A 21,586-nucleotide genomic window follows, 5' to 3' on the forward strand; every position below is an offset into this window, starting at 1 on the left:
GCACTTTGGCAAACCAGTAGGGCAAACTGGAGTTTTGCCTAGGAATTCCTATGTCTTGATGATAATCCACGTGTACTCTTCCTTAAAAGTTAGCCCCAAACACCATAGCAGTCATGAGTCTCACTGAGACAAGACAAAAAGCGGGCAGTGTTCATGGCAACAGTCAACATGATGATAATCTAGAACCCAATCTGTAACCCATTCTTACATTTCAACAGGTCATTTATTTCATTGCTGTGACCATTGAACTTTATTGATTTTAGTAAAGTATCTCAAGCCAGCTTCAGGCCCTCTGAGAAAACCATTATAAACAGACAACTGCATAAAAATGAACTGAATAATTAAAAAACAATTTATTGGTTCTTTGTGAATTTCACATCACGTGCTTCATTCCTACTCATTGTCCTGTCCCTTTATATCTGCCCTCCATACTTGTAACCTCCTCCCCAAAAATAAAATAAATAAGAGAATAATAAAAAAACATCTTGTTGTAGAAGATGTGGTGTGGTGTCACAATATGTCCCATAGTAGATACCCTTTTGTGCACATATCTTTACTTGCAAATGTTCATTGCAATGAGTCATTGGTCTAGTTCAAGGCCTCTGGCTTCTGCTACATTGTCAGTGCTGGATCCTTACCAAGACTCCTCTCAGATAGCCTGTTGTTTCCCTGTATCAGGGAGATCTGGCAGCTTTTCATCTCCAGGACAGGCCCTTTTACATGATCTAGTGAGCAGTTCATAGATGGGGTATGTGTTGGCGTGGGCCAACTCAAACCCTGGATCTGGGCTTGAGTGGTAGATGAGCTGGTTAGCCAGTCAGCTCTCCTGTGCCTGCCCAGGTTAGCTCACCTAATACCATAGCCAGAAAGGGGCAGGGCCAGCTCTCTCTGAGACCCTAGAAAGGCCTAGCTTACCCTCTCCCATGCAACCAGGACCAGCTCTACTGTACTGCCCAGGTGAGGGCAGGGCCAGCTCAGTACAGTGCCTCAGGCTGCAGACCAGACCAGGAATAGCTGTATGGTCTTTGGGACATCAACATAGGACACTGGCCTATGACGTCAATACAGGACACTGGCCTGGGGCATCAACACAGGACACTGGCCTGTGACATCAGTATAGGACCCTGGCCTGGGACATCAACACAAGACACTGGCCTGGGACATCTACACAGACCCTGGCTGCAACAGGACCACAGACCCAGACATAGCCCCTTAGGCAGCAGCAGCATGGGACCGGATGTCCCTATCAACTCAAATGGCAGTGCAGTTAATTCAGATCAGTATGTCTCCACATGGTAGCATGACCTTCATATGTCCACATAGCATCCAGTAGCAGCCCAGACCATGGACATCTGATTAACCATTAGTGGTAACTTGGGCAACAGCCATCAACACAGGCCCCAGCTGCAGCAAGACCACTGAACCAGACATGACCCAGTCGAGGCAAAGACATCATGGTGGCTTCAGGTGGTTGTGCAGCATCCCCATATTCACTTGTTCCTTACCATTGTTGTGTCTCTAGTTTCACTTTTCTCCACAGTGTACTCTGTCTTTCCCATCTCTCTATCACACATTCACCCATTATAGTAGCACTCACTGCCTGTGGCAGGCTCTTGAGTGTCTTTCTTCGAGCTGTTCCCTGCCTGAATACTTTTGTTTGCTTTGAGACATTGTTTCACATAGCCAGGGCTTGGCTCTGACTTCCTATAGACTTGACTGACCTTGAACTCCTGATGCTCTGACCTCAGGAATCCTGGTTTCTACTATGACACTAGATGCACTCAGAAGGTTTACTTTGGAAATATACAGTGTCACCTCAGCAAGTCTCCTGTTGCCATACACTGAGCCAGAAAAGTCAACAGGTTCATCAGTTCTTAAACCATTACTGAGATCCTTAGCACAGTCTTGAGACTGTCAGCTTGGGCTTCTGTGGGGACTGTAGGAGTTTTTCCTCTCTCATCAACTTTGGGTGACTCTCATTTTTCTCACTAGTTACTAGTATGACATTCAGATGTGCTTTCCTTTCCTCTTAAAGTCAGTGAAGACCTCTTTTTGCTGACCACAATTCTCTCTTTCCATGTCATTTTGAAGGGGTTTTTTAGTTCTAAGCCTCTATAATTCAGCTTTCTGGTTTCTTCTTTGTGATTTCTAAAATAAAAGCCTGCCATTGATAGTTGTATATTTATTTATTTTTAATTCTTATTTAAGTTTTTTCATACAATCTTTTGGTCATATTCTTTCCTCTTCCTCAGCTCCCCCCAGATCCTCCCCACACCCTACTTTGTGTTCTTTCTCAAGGAAAAAAAACTGGAAAAACAATGAAAATGAAAATCAAAACAGATAAGCAAACAAAAAAGACAGACAGACAAACAGACTTAAGACAAAAACAAAACAAAAGCGCGCGCGCGCGCGCACGCGCACACACACACACACACACACACACACACACACACACACACACACACACACGGGGTCTCTTTTGTGCTGGCCAACTATTCCTGGGCATGAGCCTGCTCTGGAGTATGGTCAGTATACCCAATGTCATTCCACTGAACAAAACTGATTTGTCCTTTGACAGCTTAGTGGTTAAGGGTAGGACTGTGTGTCCACTTTCCTTCATGTTTGTAATTTTGTCAGGTTTGAACCTGTTTAATTTTGGACATGCTGCCATAGTCTCTATCAGTTTCTTTTCTTTTTTGGGGGGGGGGATTTTTGAGACAGGGTTTCTCTGTGTAGCTCTGGCTGTCCTGGAACTCACTTTGTAGACCAGGCTGGCCTCGAACTCAGAAATCCGCCTGCCTCTGCCTCCCAAGTGCTGGGATTAAAGGCATGTGCCACCACGCCCGGCTACCTCTATCAGTTTCTTGTGTATCAGTCCTGATGTGTCATCTATACAACTGCTTAGACACTGCTTAGAGTCATCTACCACCTCTATCTCTCACCATCTTCTCACCTCTTCTATATAAAGCCTTGAAGGGAAGGGTTTGCTGAAGATATCCCAGTTAGGGTTGAGTGCTCCAAAGTCTCTTCTTCTCTGCACATTGTCTCGTTGGGATGAGGGCTGAATGAGGCACTGATTATCAGCATAGCAAGATATCATCAGAAACTGGTTATTTCCATGGTCCTTTAGCAGAATAATAGTGGTAGTTTTTCTCTTAGATCCATAAACTAGGGTTCTTGGCCATTTTAGCACTGTTCTCATAACATTTGTGCTACTCCTGTCTTGTAGGCAAGTTTGTGTTGTAAGTGGCAAGTCTTGTAATTAGGTGCAATTGTTTACTTCTCCCCTCTGGTAGCGTGCAAAATACCCAAGTTCCAGTATCCATACTGGGTAGCTTACAACCACATGTAACTCTAGCTCCAAGGAATCTGGCTGTTGGCTTGTCTGGCCATCTGCACTTACATGCCCATATCCACACACGTGCCCACACACATACACACACACATACACACACACATACACACACACATACACACACACACAAACACCCAATTAAAAATAAATCAAATTTTAAAAATCTTTCAAGTAATTTTAAAAGAAAACATTTTAAAATTATTTGTTTTATGTATACGAGCATTTTGTCCGAATGTATGTATATGAACCACATATGTGCCTGGTGCCCTCGAAGATTCAGAAGAGGACATTAGATCCCTGGAGTTATGGTTTTAAGTCCCAATCTATACAGGTACTAGGAACTGAACCCAGGTCCTCTTCAGGAGCATCAAGAGCTCTTACATTCATGTGTGCATGTGCACACACATACACACACATTTGAGCATGTGTACATTTATTTCATATTATAGTATATATTTATATAATGGAAATTGTTAACTTCAAGAAAAAGAATAGTTTTGCAAAACTTTCTGCTAGTTGTTTTCTGAGATTTGCAGATAAGCTCATCATTTTGTTTACAGTTTCACCAAAATAACCTCCATGTATTCTTTAGTAGGTTTGGTTTGAACATTGAGTCCACGTGTATGACAGTTCAATTGCCCACAATTCACTCCTCACCTCTTTGCTGATCTGTGGCATGGTCTCTGTCTGCTTAAATAGAATGCTTTTGAAAATTGTTCCATGAAAACAAAATTTTGTTTTTCTGTTTTTCTGTTTACTATGCTTGTTTGGTCTTGTGTGACGGATTGGTTCTGTATTTAACCACATCCAGTTTTAGCAGAGAACACCATATGGTATTTCTCTCCTGTGTCATCTTCTGTTTCTGTTATTTCAGAGCAATTGCCTCGTTCTCCTCTGGAGCTATATATACTCTACATTTTCTGTTGGGTGTTACCTATGTATTCACTTGTGTCAACATTAGGTCCAATAAAAATAAAATTCATGCAATTTCACTGTTTGTTACCATCACATGGGTTCATTAGACACTTGATAAAAAGTGTGCATAAAAACTCATACTGCTCTTATATCCTGGATCAAAAGCAAAATAGTTAAAACAGTAACAAAAAAGAAAATAATAGAAAAAATTCATACCTATCTTCAATCCATAAAGAAATATGTTGGGAATATTGGTACATGGAAGAAATCTGCTCCATCCTTTTAATAACATAACTGACATGCTATATTTCTGAAGTTTTCCATTACCTGAATGTGAGCATTTGTACTCTCAGGATGTCAGACAGACAAACGAGATGATGAAAACCTTAGCACCAAGTACCTCCCTACTGCCCCCCATGGAGACCCCAATTAGCCTCCCTTTCTGTATAGCCTCCTGCCTGCTTGCATTGTTATTTTTCTATTCTTCATTATTTGCCTATCTGACTCTCAGATAGGTCTTGCAGTCTGCCAGTTTCCTACTTCCAAGTTTACACAGTCTCAGATTTCATTAAAAAAAAAAAGAAACAACAAAAACCATATCTTTCTTTTTAGAGTACAGTGGAGCTTTGTACAAAGATGTAGCTTAGTAATGTAGTATACCTCTTAATTTGTGGAGTTATATTCTGTGCGGTTCACTCAATGATTAAATCACCTAAGGACGTTTTTCTTAAAAATTTTCCCTGACACTAAGCAGCCTATGGTTATTATATCTTAAAGTAAAAGAGGCTGTGGTAGAGATATGTGTGATTGTGATTTACATCCTTAGCAAAATAAAATATGTGAGCAAGTAAGGGATGCTAGTGCAGGATATTTTAGGGAAACCGGTCCATGGGATGGGAGGACACAGGTTTGCTCATGGAAGTGAAAAATAATGGAAATTATCTCTTGCTTCTGCCATCAGATCTTCCTGTTTCTAGGGAAACTCCACAGTATTCTGTTTTCCTCTTTTAAGAGAGACAGTATGTGATGGATAAATATTAACCCTCATATTTTTTCCTTGATATTTTCCTTGATATATTTTCCTTGATATATTGAGATAGAGCTCACCACCAGTAACTAGTAAAATAGAGTATAGCCTTAAGTTTGCATGTCTTTTACTATTGGGAAACTGTTTACTGGGTGAAACGACTTGTACGCATTTTATTTGAAGTTATATTTATAATTGCAGTGCTGCTTTCCCTAAGGTATGTGAGAGAGGCACTTAATTATCATTGATTCTTTGTCTGGAAGCACTGACATTTCAGAATAGAGCTTAGGTGTATCATGTGGTTAGAAAAATACCAGTGTTGCATTTTCAATTTGGCTAATAAATTGGCTTTAGAGAAAAGCATCGTTTCAGGACACTTGGGAATAAAGCTAGTGATTTGCTGATGAAAGTTTACTTTTGTTAATTGTTTTCTTTTGGCACATGACTAATCACTATCTCAGACTGAGGGAATCTCCCCTAGCCTTAAAAGTTCTTCTAAGTGTCAAAAAAAAAAAAAAAAGCACCTTGTAAAATGCAGTTTGAGGGGAAAGGAGAAAGAAATGAGCCTTCAGCTTGAAAGCTGCCTAGATTATTCAGCTTGCCTAGAGAAAATTAGAGTGAAGTTGGTTATTTTCTCTTTGTTGGTGTGAAGGCGACAAAGGGATGCTGAGGTGTCTAGTTCAAGGAGAAAAAAATGCTTACTGATTATACGTGCACACCTAGAAATTGAGTTTATAGAACTCCAACCATCCAGATTCGCCTAATTGATCTCTAACACTAGTATGAGAAAGGGCTGTCTGCTTCTCTTGTGAAATCCCTACTGCTTCACTTTCTTTTTCCTATCCAGGTAGAATGACCATAGACTGAGAAAACAGCTGCCTTTAAATCTCAAATATTCCCTGATAGTCCAGGGAAAGGAATCCTGTATCTTTGCCAGTGAGATCTGAAAACAACTTTTGATTGTGAATACTGGTAAAACGGGATCAACTTAGAAGCTGAGGGATGAAAACAGAAGACCTTTAAAAGAAGGTGGAATTTGGGTTTGGTGTTTACTAAAGGGTAGGAAACAACTTAGCCTAGCTGGCCTTCTCAAAGGAGAAAGAGTGAAAAGCTTGAGGTTTTGCGTCATCTGTGCTTTTGTGTTTTTTTTTTTTTTTTTTTGCAGTGGATCTCTTGAGCCTGTCAGCTGCATGTGATGCCTTGGACCAGCACAACCTCAAGCAAAATGACCAGCCCATGGATATCCTGCAGATAATTAACTGTTTGACTACTATTTATGATCGTCTGGAGCAAGAACACAACAATTTGGTCAATGTCCCTCTCTGTGTGGATATGTGTCTCAACTGGCTTCTCAATGTTTATGATACGTAAGTGTGGCAAGAGGGGACCTAGCTTACACACTGATTACCAGGATTGCCATTACAGTAGCATCCTAGATGCTATGTATGTTATTTTCCTGGGGTAAATCATTTACAAATATGACTCAAAACATATCTGATAAGCTAGCAGCAAGAGCTGGAATGTAGCTTTTAATCCCAGAGGGAGAGGATCTTTGGGAGTTTGGGGCCAACCTAGTCTACACAGTGAGTTTCAGGACAGCCAGAACCACATAGTGATACTCTATCTTAGGAGAAAAAAGGCTGAAATATAGAATGCTCTCAGGTCAGAATCCAAACAGAACCTGGGATAAGTCATCTTTTTATTTTTTTATTTTTTCAAAAAGAACGGGTTATCCTGTCCCTGTGGTTCTTTTCTCACTTGAGTTTTGGAGTTATGCCATCCATTTTGGAGTGAATCCTCTCATTGGCAAGAATGACAGTGCTCCTGGAAATGCTGGTGTAGCTATCATCAGATCAGAATTGTCTTAACAGATAGGTAGCACAATTACGTAGATGATTGTGAATGGACAAGTCACACAAAGTGAAAATAAGCTCAAAACAGCAAACTCAGCTCCTGAAACTAAGCAAAGATTGTTGTTATTGTTGTTGTTGTTGTTGTTGTATTTTACTACGGCTTTCCAGAGCTGCTCTTTGGCATCTCCATTCCTCAACCTCTCAGTTAGAGAACAGCCATTTATTTCTTTTGGCTTGCACACAGGACATAGCTCCAGTTCTCATTTTTGCCTTGTGTTTAATGGACACAATTGAGGAAGGAAGCAGAAGGAATTGGTCTTGATTTTTCACTGATTTCCTCTTAGGCCTCAGAATTATTACACGCCTCATTTCACATATCAACAAATACATACTCGAATTTGGAAACTAGGATGGTTTTCTTAAAGGAATTGCACATCAAATACTTTGCCTTCTGCTTCTATTGAATGTATCTATCTTCTCCTTTGTTAAGATGTGTTTTCTTTGTTATTTTGGTAAGATATTAACTTTCTTTTAAGTTTCAGGACCATCAGATTATTAAATGCATGCACGTATCTACTTGGTTCTTTTTTAAATTATTTTATTAGATATTTTCTTCATTTACATTTCAAATGCTATCCTGAATGTCCCCTATACCCTCCCCCCACCCTGCTCCCCTGCCCACCCTCTCCCACTTCTTAGCCCTGGCGTTCCCCTGTATGGGGCATATAACATTTATCTACTTGGTTCTTGAACATATATCAGTCTTTAATTGTGGATTATATTCACATTTTTTGTTTTGTTTTGTTTTTGTTTTTTGTTTTTTGTTTTGTTTCTTTTGGTTTTTCGAGACAGGGTTTCTCTATATAGCCATGGCTGTCTTGGAACTCACTGTAAACCAGGCTGGCCTGGAACTCAGAAATTCGCCTGCCTCTGCCTCCCAAGTGCTGGGATTAAAGGCATGTACCACCACACTTGGCTTATTATATACATTCACATTTGTTTTTTTTTTCTTTTTTTTTCACATTTGTTTTAATAAGGGTTTATATTCAAGTTTCCCTCATATTCTTTGGCATCATTTTCTTTGCAGATGAGATGTGAATTGATTCTGAACTTTCATTCAGTCTACCTGAAAATTATTTGAGGATAATTTTAACTCCTTAAAGACTTTAATTGTTGCATAAAGTTTACCTGTTAAATGTTGATTTGCTTTTCCCTAATAGCAGTAAGATAAATTTTTTCAGCGACAGGAATTTCATTTAAGCATTTGGGTCTGGGATTTTTCTTTAACCAAGAAACCTAATAAGTTGTATTGATGGAAAATTTATAATATTGACCAATAAACATACCAGAATCTGAGATTCAATTACTTTCCAAAATAAATTAAGAAGCTAAAATGTTGTTGAAAAACATTTTTTTACAAAATGTTTGTTCACTCAATTTTTCTCTTTTTTACCCCACAGTTAAATTTTTGTGTTAATAACCTTTGTGTGGGACACTTTATTCTACTTTCTAATGTAAAGAAGTATAGCCATATTAGAATGTTGATATAGGAGTAGGTTATTTGATATGTATATCTTATAGAGCATGTATTTGAATGCTTCCTGGTATTGTATGCCATGGTTTCATTGGATATAAATATTCATATTTTACATTTTGTGTCTTGTGACCTGAAGTGATGACTCATCTTCTTACAGTAAGCAGTAATCTGATGGAATTCTGGGAGTGCCGAGCAGAGAAGAACAGTTAGTTGCTAGAAATTGTTTTCAGCTTCAATAACCAAAATTGCCAATTGGCTTTAGTAACCAGAACTGCTGATACACAGTGGTAATTCTTCCTCATACTCACTGAAGGTGGCTCTCTGTAGATGTATAGGAAGGTATTTTATCCCTATTTTGTGAAGAGCTACTCTGGCAATTCAAGTGAGGGCTTTTAAGAGTTGAAAATTGGGTAAATATTCATTAACTTGGTTCATCAAACTCTTCCATTGCATTCTAGGTCATGAGACAAACAGATAATGAATTCAGAAAAGTTCTTAGCAACCTTAATCAAACAATGGCCTATAGAGTTCCTGTATCCAGGGCCCTCTTGCCCCTTAACTAGGAATTTCTACACTCTATTGGTATGCCAGTAACTGTTTTCTGGTTTGCTTCTTCATAATAGGGGACGAACAGGGAGGATCCGTGTCCTGTCTTTTAAAACTGGCATCATTTCTCTGTGTAAAGCACACTTGGAAGACAAGTACAGATGTAAGTCGTGTGTATTAATTCTGCATTCTTTTATTGATGTTGCCTAATTACCTTTGTTCTAGACGGGACATGATATTCCATTCTTATTTGACAGCATAAGATACAGAGCTGCTTTTAAAGGGTCATAAAATCTGGGTTTGCTGCTTCCTGTCAGACATTAAATTGAAGGTATTTAAATAGAGAACGAGGATTAGCTTCTCCAGTCAGAGTATTATTTTATGTTACATTGACTGTGTCTGAATAAAACACATGTTCCAAGGGGATAAAGTCTGATTTCCTAACCCCTTTGTGTAAGTCTGGAAAAGAAATGTGAAGGTTTAATCCCTGCATTTCCCCTGCATTTGGATTCCCTTTAAAGAATGCTATCTAACATTTGTGTTCAAAACACATTGTTTATTTTATAATCATCTTACTGCAAGTTGTACTGACACATCCAATTCTGTGATGTGACTAACATTTTACTGTTTGATGGATGGCTAGCCTGGTATTTCTTAAAAGGTAAATAGCACCCTCTAGAATTTTCTTTTGATTAGCTATTGGGATCTTCTACTTAAGAAGTATAAATGTAAAATAAAAAGCAAATGTTAAAGGACTGATAGCTTGGATGACCAAGTTACCCTCTGTGTCTGTCATGAATGTAGAGGACAGTTTATGTTTCCCCCCTTGAGATGCTCTTAAGAAATGCTTCCAGGAGGCATTAAATGAATCTAGTCTGTCCTGGCTTCCTCCTAAGAACTAATACATAGATAAAGAGGTTTGCCGGGTATAAAGATCGTCAGGAGACAAAAAACTCATGGCATTGCCACAAACCCACCTGTCCCAAGGTGCTCCCTTTTGTGGAGTAAACCATAACATACACAAACCACTGTGGTACTGACTTAGTTCCCACAGGAATTCTTCTTTCCTAAGAACTAAACAAAACAAAATAAAACCACCCCTACACAAGGAGAAACAAGTTTTTAACCCTTTAAAATTATTTTTGGATAAAACAATACTTCTAAGTGCTTTCTTCTTTTAAATATTATAGTTACTTCTTTTAAGTTGGGCTTGTTGCCTTTTAAAAAGACATGGGTAGCAGTGGGTCTCCCTGTGTTCCTGTCTCCACTTGCTATTTACAAGTTCAAGACCATCCTTGACTACCTTGTGAAACCCTTCCTTCCAGAAAACAAATACAGAAACAGTAAGGCAGATACAGAAAATCAATGATAATATAACATGATATGAACTAATTACACTATTTATGCTATTATAGGCATAGCATCCTGTGTGAGCATATATGCCAATCTCAGTAAAGCTTAGTGGGCTTAGGACTCAGGAAAGAAGACCTGCTTTTGCTGCATCTTTTCATATACTCACATGCTTTTGACTAGTTATATGGCTCCTAGTTATAAAATTCTGTGGTAGGATTCATATCATATGTACATAATAGTTACCAAAGGATTGTGTTTTGTGTTGAACAACTCAGGTGTTAAGAATGTATTTAGGGAGCTGATGAGCCGGCTCAGTGGGTAAAGACACTTGCTGCCAAGCCTGTTAACCTAGGCTACATTCCTACAATCCATATGGTAGAGGGAGAAAACCAATTTGTATAAGTTGTCCCCTGACCTTCACGTGCTCTAATTGCATGCATACATAATAAATTAATAAAAATGTAACTTTTGAAAGTACATGTACAGTGGGTAGTGGCATCATAGATAAAGGCCCTTGACACAGCAGCCGATGGTCTAAATTTGGTCCTCAGGACCCACAAGGTGGAAAGGAGAGAATTGACTCCTGTAAGTCTTCCTTTGACTTTACACATGGGCCACGATAATATGTGACTCCCATTTTACAGATAAATAAATGAAATAAAAAATACATGTAAATTTCACTTCTTTGCAGGGCTATAGTGTATTAAATTTTTTAGACATCATATGTAGGTAATGATGATTAATCTAATTTATAGAGATATGTTCTTTTTTTAAAAAGCTTTATTTATTTATTTATTATATGTAAGTACACTGTAGCTGTCTTCAGACACTCCAGAAGAGGGAGTCAGATATCATTGCAGATGGTCGTGAGCCATCATGTATTTGCTGGGATTTTAACTCGGGACCTTCAGAAGAGCAATCGGGTGCTCCTGCTGAGCCATCTCACCAGCCCTAGAGATATGTTCTTATTAGCCTAAATTAGCCTTAATCTCTTTCAGCCTAACACAGAGAAAGCCATGAGTTCAGTTCCAAGAACTGTATAAAGCCAAGAACTGTATAAAGCCACACAGCTATACTTACCAGCCAGGGGGTAGAATCAAGAGAGTAAGAAGTTCGAGGTTATCTTCAACTAAATAGCATGTTTAAGGCCAGGCTGTACTACATTAGACCACCTCCCTCTACCCTCCAAAAAATGAAAGATAAAAAAGAAAAACAGTGAGCCCCTTTGTGGGAATATTGGCCATTCCTGTGAAATAGTTCTCACATTGAACTGGACATTGGGTTCTGGTTATGTCCACTTATGCTTTGATTTTTTATGATTCTCTTCTTTCTTTTATAGACCTTTTCAAGCAAGTGGCAAGTTCAACTGGCTTTTGTGACCAGCGTAGGCTGGGTCTTCTTCTGCATGATTCTATTCAAATCCCAAGACAGTTGGGCGAAGTTGCCTCCTTTGGGGGCAGTAACATTGAGCCGAGTGTCAGGAGCTGCTTCCAATTTGTAAGTTACTCACTTTTTTTTTCATTTATTTATTTATTTATTTATTTATTTATTTATTTATTTATTTATTTATTCATTCATTCATTTATCTTTGTAATGTTGAGAGATAGCACCCAGGGCATCACAAATGTTACACAACACAGTAACTCTGAGTGCATAAACACAGTCTCCATATAGAACAGTTTCTGCGAGCCTAAGCTAAAACCAGATGTCACAACAAAGAGGTGTGGAGCTGACCCTGGGCTGCTTTCTGTGAAGTATGAGCACTTCCTTTGTAAGCCTGTAAGTGGGGAAAGGACCCCCCCCCAGCAAATAGTAACATGATCTCCATTGTTTAACCATGGCTACGCCAGTGATTTTTAGCTCTGTTTAAATTAGACTGATCTACAGGAATAATGTGATCTGTCCTTGTTAGCTGTGATGCCAGGGTGTCCCTAACCCTCCTTTGACCATAATACGCAGAGTAATTGCATGTCTCTCCAGTCACTATCCAGCTTTTTTGTTTTGTTGTGTGTATGACAGAGCAAATGTGGTACCACCAGTCCACCCCATGCCCCACCCCACCCCACCCCACATATACATACACACATACAGCCCTCCCTACAAGCCTTATAGTAAGAGCTAAGGTTTGTACTTTTTTCTACTGTCTATTTGATCAATATACTTGTCAATGGACATTCTTGTCCATTCTGCCTTTTCCTGCCCCATTGATTCTTTCCGTCCTTTCTTTTCTCCTCCTCCTCCTCCTCCTCCTCCTCCTCCTCCTTCTCAATGCCTAAGCACTTGGCTGTGATAGCCATGTAGGCTGTTTCTATTTTTGGTAAAGTATGTAGTATCGATAGGTAGTGCTATAATGAATATCTTCACATAATTGTTGCTTTTCTTTAAATATCTCTCTCTCTCTCTCTCTCTCTCTCTCTNTCTCTCTCTCTCTCTCTCTCTCCTCCCTCCCTCTCTCCTTCCCTCCCTGTGTGGGTGTGTTTGTGTATGTGTGTGTGGTTTCCTTCTAGGTATAAGTGTGGGCATGTGTATACCACATAGGACAACCTTGGATATCAGTCCTAACTTCCCATCTTGTTTCAGAAAGGGTCTCTTGCTCTTTGCTAGTACATATGCCTGACAAGCTGGCCCACCAACTTTCAGCAGTTCTCCTATATCTGCCTTTTCTTTTGTCATAGGACCAGTGAAATTATAGACATATAATGTGTTGCCTAGCTTTTTATAGTTTCTAGAGTTCTGAGTTCAATCAAGTCTTCATACTTCCATAGCAGGCATTTATACCACCAAGGCTCCTCAGCCCCATTTATTTTCTCTGACATTGATTCTTTTGGATAAATTCTCCAGGAATACAATGATCAGATTCAAGGCTATAAATATTTTTTGTGGCTTTTGATTCATATTAACAGATGGCTTTTCTTCAACAACTCTTTCTAGTTGTAATGCCACCAGAATTAATGTAATCAGATATTTTCAAAACCACATTATTCACTGTATTCTTATGTATTTTTAAATGTTACAAGCTGTTTTACTTATGTGAGGTTTTGTAATCCATTCTAACCCCATTCACGATGGCTAAGATTTATAAAATTGAAGTCTTTTACCACAGACTAAGAGAAAACCCCAGGCAGCTTTCTAGGCAGAACCCTGTGACTATTTGTATTGTAAAGCAGTTTGACTCTTTAAGAGTTTTTGATAGTATGATTGAATGTGTACAAAGTAAGCCCACTTAATATGGAATAGGGCACATTTGAATTATTTTGCCAAAATGGTGGCAGACTAGTTTTTAAATAGATATGAGAAATAAGTACATTTTCACCATTCCAAAGCATGAACACACTTTCATTATGACACTTTTTTTACATGTTGCTGTAGTAATACCAATTCTAGAATATCAATACTACTAACTTTCATATAATGAATTCTAACAACTAAATAAAGATCCATTTTCTTAAAAAAAATCAGTATATAACAACATGTAGTGATATAAGTGGCCCCCTAATCTTTGCTTTTCTTTTAGTAAAATTCTTCTTACTTTCTGAGTTCAAGCTATGTCATGCATGCACTAGTGTTCACCTATAGGTTAGGAACTATATAGTGTTCATGTATATACCTATCTATTGTATCTTAGGTTAAAAGTAAATATAAGATCATAGCAGTATTGGCAGCTGTTTCTACGGTATGATGGCCCCTGTTGCAGAGAGCTACGCTTAGGACTCGCTGTCACCTTCCTGTACTGACTCATTGGACAGCTATCATTCCTCTTGCTGTTGTAGTTTCTCTACTTGGATTTGGTTGTCAGGATAGGGGGCTGTTGAACTGAAGCTCTGGTTTCCCTGGAGAGGAGGCCAGTCTGTTTTACCTCTGCTTTTGCTAGTTGCCCCTTCTTCAGTACTCTGCCTCTCTTACTGGATTACTTGCCTTCTCTGTAATAGCAGCACTCTCCTCAGCATCAGCATTTGAATTCAGTCCATCTTGCATATTGATTGAATGCCTCTGTGCTAGCTGGCAAGCTCCTGGAAACTTCTTTTGTTAGTTTGGGAAGAAATTGACCAATAGATGCCCAGCGATAACAAGTGACTTTTTATTTGCTGCTTGCTTTTTTTTCTCCCTTAATTTCCTTCTTTGGGCATTTATAATTGGAGGGAGAGAGAGAGAGAGAGAGAGAGAGAGAGAGAGAGAGAGAGAGGATATGAATATGAGAGAGAGAGAGAGAGAATACAGATAAAGTATTTCTTTTGAATCCTTTCCTTTCTGTCACCATCCTTATCTTGTTTCTCAGTCTGCTCATTGCATGTACACACACATTGTTATCCTAGGAAGCCTAAGTACACACTATAGTGTCTTTCTTTAGTGGGAATGTCCTTTTATGTACTTTATGGAAAAGTATTACCACATGGCAGCCATCATTAAAAGTCTCCAATTTCTTTCCATTTTCTACTGGATAAATTTTAGTTCTTTATTTTAGCCCTCAGATGTTTTCTGCTGTAGTTCCATAACCATGTCTTTGAAACACTGCATTTGATACCTTAGAACAGCCACACCTGACTGTTTGCATTTAGCATGGTTCTAAGTAATATCACAACTATTGTTACTTATAAACTTTTGCTTTTATTCCTATGAATATGCTCACTGAATTCTCATTCTTTTGAGGAGAGTACAGTGGGCAAGTTTTGGAAGTTTCTGGTTTTATGTTTGAACAACTAATCTGTGCCTTTAGCCTCCCTCAACTAATAGAATGGTTAGATTCTCACCTTTATCTGCCACATCTTTCCCAGATATGTTCTTTTTGACACCTTTTCCCAGCCTGCTCTCAAGGGCACACAACAAACATTTCATCACATTTGCCTTGGGTCCTGGATAGAATAAGATGTGTTGTATAATAACATGGAATAGGCCACAATTGTTGAGGGGGGGTGGTAAGGTCAAGTACTGATGAACTGCATGTTTATAATATAGTAGACCCAGATGTGGCTTATCTTATTGGGAGCCTCTTAACTTGTAATCATTTCCCATCCATTTGAATTGCTCCATTGTGAATGTTTCCTTCAGGATCCTTGTGCTCGCCCAGGCTTGCTTTTCCTCAACCAGGTGCTCTGGTGGTCACCTTGCCTTTCATTGTGCCAAAGGCATGCAAGTACAATGTTTGCACTGAGAAAGATAACAGTGAAAACACCCTCTGCCCTCTGTTTGAAGTGGAAGACCTTGGGAATTGGGAGGCTTGCTCCTTCTGCGAGCTTGTGCTCAAAGGTTGTTGCTATTTCTGCTGGCATGAGGAGGCAGTGAAGTGTTTGTTTCTCTTATTGATTCATTTTTTTTTTCACTTCAGGTGTTGACTTTAAAGAGTAGTTCTTCTGGGTTCTTTGTTTCTTGTAACCACATAGAAAACTTACTTTTTCCTATGCTAGTCTAGTTAGAAAGGTGTGGAAACTTCTGGTTCATGGTCTACTTGTGGTGGGGAGAAAGATAAATTTTCATGGGCCAAGCTCTCTGAGTGATCTTCAAAAGGTTCCCTCAGTTCTTTGTATCCCCACCATCTGCTTACAAAAATGTTATGGAAGTCACCCATCAGATCTAAATAATAATAATAATAATAATAATAATAATAATAATAATAATGATAATAATAATAAAAAATAACAACAACAACAGTAACTTGTATGGTAGCACACACGTATATTCCAATTACTTAGGAGGCAGAAGCAGAAGGATCACTACAAGTTTGAGGCTACCCTGAGCTACATAGTGAGTTAGAAGCTATTCTGGGTTACATAGCAAGGCCTTCTAAAGAGAATAAACAGGAGTCTGGGGAGAGTTGATAGTGGACTTGTACCGTGTTAGGATCTTAGAACGGAGTATGGATTCCTTACATGCATGTAAAAGTCCAGTTGTGGCAGCATGTGCATGTAATCCCAGTATCAGGGAGGTAGAGAAAGGCAGAGCCCTTGCATGGTCTTGCTGCCCAGACAGCCTTATTGAACTGGTGAGATTCAGCAAGAGGGCCAATCTCAAAAATAAAGATAGAGAGCCAGTAAATAAATGCACTTACCACAAAAGCCTAGCAACCTGAGTTGCAACCTCAGAACCCACATAAAGTTGGAAGGAGGGTTTGATTCCACAAAGTTGTCTTCTGAAGTCAACACTGCATGCCATGATGCTTCCTCCTCCCCCGCACACTGAAAAGTTAGGAGAAATGAAACCATGTCCGTAGATACCGAAACCGCTTATCCGAGGTAAACTTGTGGCATCTTCAGTAATAAATACTAAGTGAAGCTGCCAGCATACTGCTGTCAATGCATTCACTGGGAAGTTGCCTCCTTATAATGGTGGAACCGTTTTGAAACTTGGCTGTTTTGTGATACAGCTTCAACTAGTGTGTGATTACTTTGTTCCTCTTTCCTATTCCCTTACAAAAAGGACATTGAAACAGGAAATTGATCTTTCAGACCATAATAAAGCCAAACTCACTGTGGCAGCAGGTCACAGACTGTCCGAAAGAACCTTCAGGTTGTCTATGGCTCTCCTTTTTCAGAGCAAGAAATGATTCTCAAGGAGAGATGGTGAATATAGTTTATACTATACCTTTATACCAACTAGTGGCTTTAACCAGTTCAAATACTGGTCAGAACTAATAAATAAAGGATTATTGTGTTGATATAATACTTTATATCAGTTTTAGGTTGTAGTAGGATGATATAAATTAATGAATATCTCCACTTTAGCATACACACCTTTATAAGAAATACATGGTTCTGTGGTTACGAGTACATACTGCTCTTGCAGAGAACCCGAGTGTGGTTCCTAGCACTCATGTTAAGTGACTGACAATTGCCTGTATCTCAAGTCCAGTGGAATCTGACACTCTCTTTTGTAATTTACTGGCATCTGCATTCGCGTGCACATTCCTACAGACAGTCACCTATATACAAGTAACTAAATAAAAAAAAACCTTTAATCCATTTGGTTGTGCCTTGACTGTTTTTAACTAAAACCAAATATTGCTTTTAGGTACAAAAAGTCTTCAGTGACTTCAGAAAAGAGTCATATGTCAGCAAATAGCATTTGGCATTGCTCTGAGACATACTTCCCTCCTCCACTCTGATGGGCTATGTAGTATTTTCTTCTATAAACACTTTAATGACTTTATTATTTAGATAGACTTGAGTATACCAACTTTATATTCAGTATGCTTCAACTACAAATACTAGAGTGTCAAAATCTGCTCATTCTACATCTGTTTTCTGCCTCCTGCTGTATTCATACATTCAAAATAAATGCATTGCTGTTTCAACTATCTTTCAAATTTTATATTCATATGACAAAATAAATTACATATGTGTAGTTGGAATAATATAGAACAAATATAGAAATGAGAATAAATTACAGTCTCGATTGTTAAAACAAGTATGTGTGTGTGTCTCCTGTAAAAAAAAAAATCATGCAAGGATCTTTGGAGTTGTGAAACTATGTGCTTAAACAATGAAGGTTGTCTGTTTAGATGTAAAATCTTAAGGTTGCTCAGGGTAGGATTCGTACAGGTACATTTCTTACCTTCCCTGACTACTGACATCTTGGTAGTATGAGGATCAAATGAGCCAGCGGGGGTAAACTGTGGTGGGCAACTGCTAGGCTGGGCTCTAGCTATGATTACCTTTAGTGTCTTGTGATATGAGAATATCAGGTCAAGATAAACAGTTCATTATACCTATAACTAAATATCTGTGGATTTAACTTGAAGCTCTTAAGGTTGTTCCTATGCAGATGTTTCTAGGCATGAAAAAATGCCATGCTAGGAGACTTTTTCCCTAATTAGATATCAATTCTCAAGGTAATTGATCACAGTTTATATTTTCATTCCGTAGATAAATTATTTTTTTAAAAAAACCTTCCTCTTTGGAAGCTTACTTTGGATGCTGTAGTCATTCCCTTTAGAGTCCCTTTGGACTGAGGGATGCATATGTATATTCATTGAGGTAGCCTATTGTGGAGGGTAAGTTTTATCATGAATTAGCATTTCCAACTCACTTTTTCTACAGATAGGAACAGAGGAAAAGAAAAGGACAGGTCAATGGGTTTATTCATTTACTTCTTTGGCTGTGATACTAGGGGCTGAACCCAAAGCCTCATGCTTGAAAAACAGTTCCCCCCCCCTTTTTTTGCTTTAAATCTGTTTTAAATCCTGGATTAATGTTTTTTATCATTTCAATATTTGTGCTAATTCGTGGTAAAAAAAAAAAAAAGACAAAAGAAAACCAACAAAAACTAATGCTTCATGATCAAGGAAACTAAGAAATAAGAAGTTCAACATTTATCACTGTTTGCCTCCCAGTATTAACCACTGATTTTTTTAACTTATTCACTTTACATGACTCTCAATGCCCCCTCCTGATTACCCCCTCTCACAGCCTTCACCCATCCCTCTTCCCCTTCTCCTCTGAGCAGATGGAGGCCCTCCTGGATATCCCTCCCCACCCCAGGCACTTCAAGTCTCTGTGAGGCTAAGCATTTCCTTTCCCACTGAGGCCAGACAAGGCAGCCCAGCTAGAGGAACATATCCCACAGACAGGCAACAGCTTTTGGGATAGCCCCCACTACAGTTGTTTGGGACCCACATGAAGACCAAGCTGCACATCTGTTCCATATGTGTGGGGAGGTCTGGGTGCAGCTCATGTGTGTTCTTTGGATGGTGGCTCAGTCACTGATTGCCCCAGTGGTCCAGGGTAATTGACTCTGTTGGTCTTCCTGTGGAGTTCCTATCCCGTTTGGTGCCTGCAGTTCTTCCTCCTGTTTTCCAACTCCATCCACTGTTTGTCTGTGGGTGTCTGGATTTGTTGGAGTCGAACCTACTGATTTTTTTTAATGGAAAGATATTTTTTAAAGATTTAAGGTGAAGAAGTATAAAACTTCTGGAAGATTTTTATCTCCTCCAATGTCTTCAGCATATCTTGACTTATTCGTCTGGTATCTATACAAGTTCTTATTGGACTTACATTTGGATTTTTTTTCAAGCCAGATTTCACTAGATAGCTCTGGCTGGCCTGTAAAAAATCTTAATCATTTACTTATTTGTGGTGTGTGTGTGTATGCAAGCACACTCATATATGCATACACATACAGCTCTTGTAAATGCTGATCATCTGCTTCCATCTTGTCAGCTCTGAGAATGAACCTCAGGTCCTCAGGATGCTGGGCAGCAGTTCCTTTACCTACTGAGCCATTGAAGCAGCCCCTTGATAATGTTTTATGATAGCTTTTTAAAAAGATTTTGGGGCTAGGGACATATGCATGCTGTGCAAATATTAGGACCTTAGTTTGGATCCCAAGCAGCCCTGTAAAAGGTAGCCATGGTTGCATGTGCCTATAAACTCAGCTTGAGGGTTAATATGGAGATAGGGAAATTGCCAGGGATTTCTGTCCAACTACCACCAGTCAAGGTTCAGATTCTTTTAGCCAACTGGGTTTGTGAAATATCCTGCTCCAGAAGAGTAAGGTCAAAAGTGATAGAACAGGATTCCTGGAGTCCTCCTCTGGCCTGTCCACACACATGCAAAACCCACCCCCCCCCCACACACACACTGTGTGTACATATCACACACAGAGTGAGTTTCATCTTTTTTTTATTTTTTAATGCTACATTTGATTTAGTGGAGTAATATTTACTATTCAGTGTTCAGTCCTGAGTTTAGACAAATATATAAAGTATATATAACAGTTCTAAAATTCCTTTGGCTTCATTGTCATTGTGCTCATTGCCAATCAATGGGGACTACAGCTCTGCATGTTTTTTCTTTCTCCAATTTTGCTTTTTCCTCTACTGGGTTTTAAATAAGCACAGGAGGAAGCAATGGAAGAGCTAACTTTATAAGATACACCATTGCATAAAGCATCCTTCTCTGTATTTGATAAAGTATGTTCTATAGCACCGCAGGTACATGGGCACTTCTCCATATATGTAAAACTCTTTATCATAAATTCCTAACACTGAATATATGAAGGGATTTGCATAGTACTTCAAATTGGGCTTCTGGACTCTAAAGCCAGGGTGTTAATTGCTGTATTAGCCAGGTGGAGTGGAGAGCCTGAGGTCAGGATAGGTGTCCTTGAGCATGTAAATGAAGAGTGGATAATCACCATGTGTTATTGTTTGGGCTGAATTTTATCTTTAATGGGTGATTTAGAGTCCTGATTAATATTTAGAGCAGTGACTGCTGGCCTCCAATCTGCTCATTATCTTCACAACTTTAAATAAAATACTTGATTTCTACCTAAGACGGCAGTTATGGGAAGCCTTTTACTTCTTATTTCAAGACAAGTCTTGACCTTTCAATCTCCACATCAAACAGGATAAAAATTCTGTAAATGTAGAAGAACTCATTTTCATGACTGGAAATGCAATTTAGAATGCCAGAAAACTCCATCTATATGGTGCAAAGGAGGGTGTTCTAGGAACCATGATGAGAAAGTAGAAAGTGAGTTTTGTGTTAGGTTCTTAGCTTCTGGGCACTTGAGGAGATTTCCTCGTTTTATGCTATTTATATTAAGACCAGTTGAATGCCCTCCCTATACTTGTTAAAGACTCTTTTACCAATTCTCCTATCTTACACTTCCATATGAAGGAATGACTTGAGAGAAATGATGGTTCCCAGCCATTATTTTATTTAAAACACTTCAATCACTAAGAGTCAATAACAGAATAATGAATAATCATTTGTCCTATGCATCTCTCTAACCATTAGTTTTTGATATATATGTGTGTGTGTGTATATATATATATATATATATATATATATATATATATATATATATGGCAATGTTTGCTGCCATTTACACAATGTAAATGTATTTAGTAGTTTATCCAACAACATCCACAATGAAAATTCCCTTTTGGTCTAGAGTGTTCCTTATATTAGCTATTTTTTAAGATCCAATCAAGACTCCCTCTGTCTCTCTCGTTCTCTTTCTCTCTCTCTCTCTCTCTCTCTCTCTCTCTCTCTCTCTCTCTCTCT

General features: G+C 38.8%; 1 protein-coding gene across 12 annotated transcripts in view; it reads left to right on the forward strand.

Moving 5' to 3' along the window:
- Positions 1 to 21,586, forward strand: part of Dmd (dystrophin) — a 2,621,826-nt gene that overhangs the window by 2,514,383 nt on the left and 85,857 nt on the right. For all 12 annotated transcript variants that reach the window (XM_029534042.1, XM_029534043.1, XM_029534037.1 and 9 more), the window contains 3 exons: positions 6,463 to 6,664; positions 9,311 to 9,396; positions 11,926 to 12,083. In XM_029534042.1, the coding sequence (XP_029389902.1) occupies positions 6,463 to 6,664; positions 9,311 to 9,396; positions 11,926 to 12,083 (446 nt within the window). The remainder of the gene's footprint in view (positions 1 to 6,462; positions 6,665 to 9,310; positions 9,397 to 11,925; positions 12,084 to 21,586) is intronic.

The sequence above is a fragment of the Mus pahari genome, chromosome X, assembly GCF_900095145.1.
Source record: "Mus pahari chromosome X, PAHARI_EIJ_v1.1, whole genome shotgun sequence".
Lineage (NCBI taxonomy): Eukaryota > Metazoa > Chordata > Mammalia > Rodentia > Muridae > Mus > Mus pahari.